Source organism: Corapipo altera, unplaced genomic scaffold (genome assembly GCF_003945725.1).
Source record: "Corapipo altera isolate COAL_440 unplaced genomic scaffold, ASM394572v1 348, whole genome shotgun sequence".
NCBI lineage: Eukaryota > Metazoa > Chordata > Aves > Passeriformes > Pipridae > Corapipo > Corapipo altera.
In genome coordinates, this window is record NW_020885714.1 from 8,105 (window position 1) to 10,192 (window position 2,088).

A 2,088-nucleotide genomic window follows, 5' to 3' on the forward strand; every position below is an offset into this window, starting at 1 on the left:
ATTAATAATTCCCATGGGCAGAAGAGCCAAACTGGGGCTCCCAGGGAAGAAGAAGCTGGGAGGATGAGGCAGGATACAGTGAACGAGGGAAACTGTGAAATGCAGAAATCCTCAGTGGATGGCTGATTGCTTGGATCATCTCTGCAGCAATCCCGGCAGCTACCGCAGCCACGGCTCCTGCTGCACTGGCCATTCAGTGCAGGCCATGCCTGCAGTGCCAGTGTATGGGCACTGGGGCACCATCAGGAGCAGGGCTTTAATGATCTGTCTGGTTTCAATATTCCAAGTCCTCTGGGAGCACATGGGACAAGCCCCAAGACAAGGAGCCCGGGTCCTGGCCCTCTTGGCCGTGAACTCTGCGTGTCCAAACAAAACAGGGGCAGAGGTGGGACCAAGTGGAGTCACTCTGCACCTGCACTGAGTTCATGGGAATGCAAAGGGAGGATGGACCTTGGCTGAGTGCTTGGAGAGAGAGAAGGTTGTTTCTCCAAGTGGAAATGCACTTGAACCAGCCTGAATGACCAGCGTGTGCTTTTCTCTGGTGACTGAACACAGGCAGCACATGAGGGGAGGGGAATGTGTGGGATCAGGGCACTGCTTGGGGCGATGCTGGGAATTCCAGTGGACTAAAAGAGAAACACCGGGTGCTGCTCATGAGGAAAGAGGAATAAAAGGGGACAAGGAAAAGTGTCAGTGGACAAGTCCTGCAATGGAACTCTGTGTGTGCAGCCTCATTTTCTCCTTCAGCGCCCACAGGAGAGGGGGCAAAAAGTGGGGGTTGGGACCCCTAAACTACCTGGGGGGGGGAAATGGGGTATTGAGGGGATAATGGGAAAGTGCGAGGAACAGGGAGAAGAGTGGAAAAGAGGGGGTGGTCTGGAGGGTCCGACGGTCCCATGGAGGTCTTTGGGCACAGGGGGGCTGGGAAGGGGGAGTGGCCCCCTGAGCTCCCAACTTGCTGTGGGGTGCTGGGGGCTGCTGGATCCAATCTCAGCCTTGGATTATGACAATACTTTCAGTTTAGAGAAATTAGACAGGTGTGACTGAAACACTTTTGTTGCCCAGGTTTTAATAATGGCAAATCAGATCTATTAATAGAAATGAATTTATTTAGGGTTAGAAATGATCAGGCAAAAGATCATCATCAGAATTATTTACTGCACCACATAAACAATAAAACTACCAGGAGTACAGGATAAGATAGGACAGTGCTCTACACAAAAGCAATTGTTGAAGCATTTCTACTCAAGCTGGCACAAAAGCAATAATTCTTAATTAGAGATGGATGGAACTCCCCCAGACCAACGCTCATGGGGAGATCTCTGCTCTTAACCTCAAAGAGTGACCTTGGAGGGTCCCCAGCCAAGGCAGGAATCTCCATACACGCCCTTTAGAAGGGTTCTGTTGGCAGAAGATGCCCCTGGGAAAGGGGAGTGGCCCTTTGTGGTCGAAAGGGATGGACTGACAGTCACTGGACTCCAGGGGTTGCCTCACCATCAGGGGGTTCATTCGGGGTGGAAGCAGCGGCCGAAGCTCTTCCCGCAGTTGGGGCACTGGTAGGGCTTCTCTTACTGGTGGGTCTGTTGGTGTGAGGTCAAGTTAGAGCTCTGGCTGAAGCTTTTCCCACACTCCCCACACTTGTAGGGTCTTTCCCCGGTGTGGATGCGCCGGTGGGTGATGAGGGTGAAGTTCCGGCTGAAGCCCTTCCCGCAGTCGGTGCAGCGGAAGGGCCTCTCATCCGTGTGCGTCTGCTCATGCCTGAGGAGAGTTGAGCTGCGCTGAAACCTCTGCCCACATTGCGAGCACTTGTAGGGTCGTTCCCCAGTGTGGATGTGCTGGTGGGAGCGGAGGGTGGAGCTGTCACTGAAGCTCTTCCCACATTCCCCACATGTGTAGGGCCGTTCCCCTGTGTGGATGGCCTGGTGTCGGATCAGGTTGGAGCTCTGGTTGAAGCTCTTCCCACATTCCCCACACGTGTAGGGCTGTTCCCCACTGTGGATGTGCTGGTGGGTGACAAGGTTGGAGCTGTTACTGAAGCTCTTCCCACATTCCCCACACGTGTAGGGCCGTTCCCCAGTGTGGATGTGC

General features: G+C 53.9%; 1 protein-coding gene across 1 annotated transcript; it reads right to left on the bottom strand.

Moving 5' to 3' along the window:
* Nucleotides 1-1,402: 1,402 nt before the first annotated feature.
* On the bottom strand, nucleotides 1,403-2,075 carry LOC113940745 (zinc finger protein 79-like; the record flags this gene model as incomplete). Its single annotated transcript, XM_027631892.1, is given in 1 exon segment — nucleotides 1,403-2,075. A coding segment is annotated over 1 exon segment (570 nt), but the record flags the coding sequence as incomplete, so codon positions are not given.
* Nucleotides 2,076-2,088: the final 13 nt, after the last annotated feature.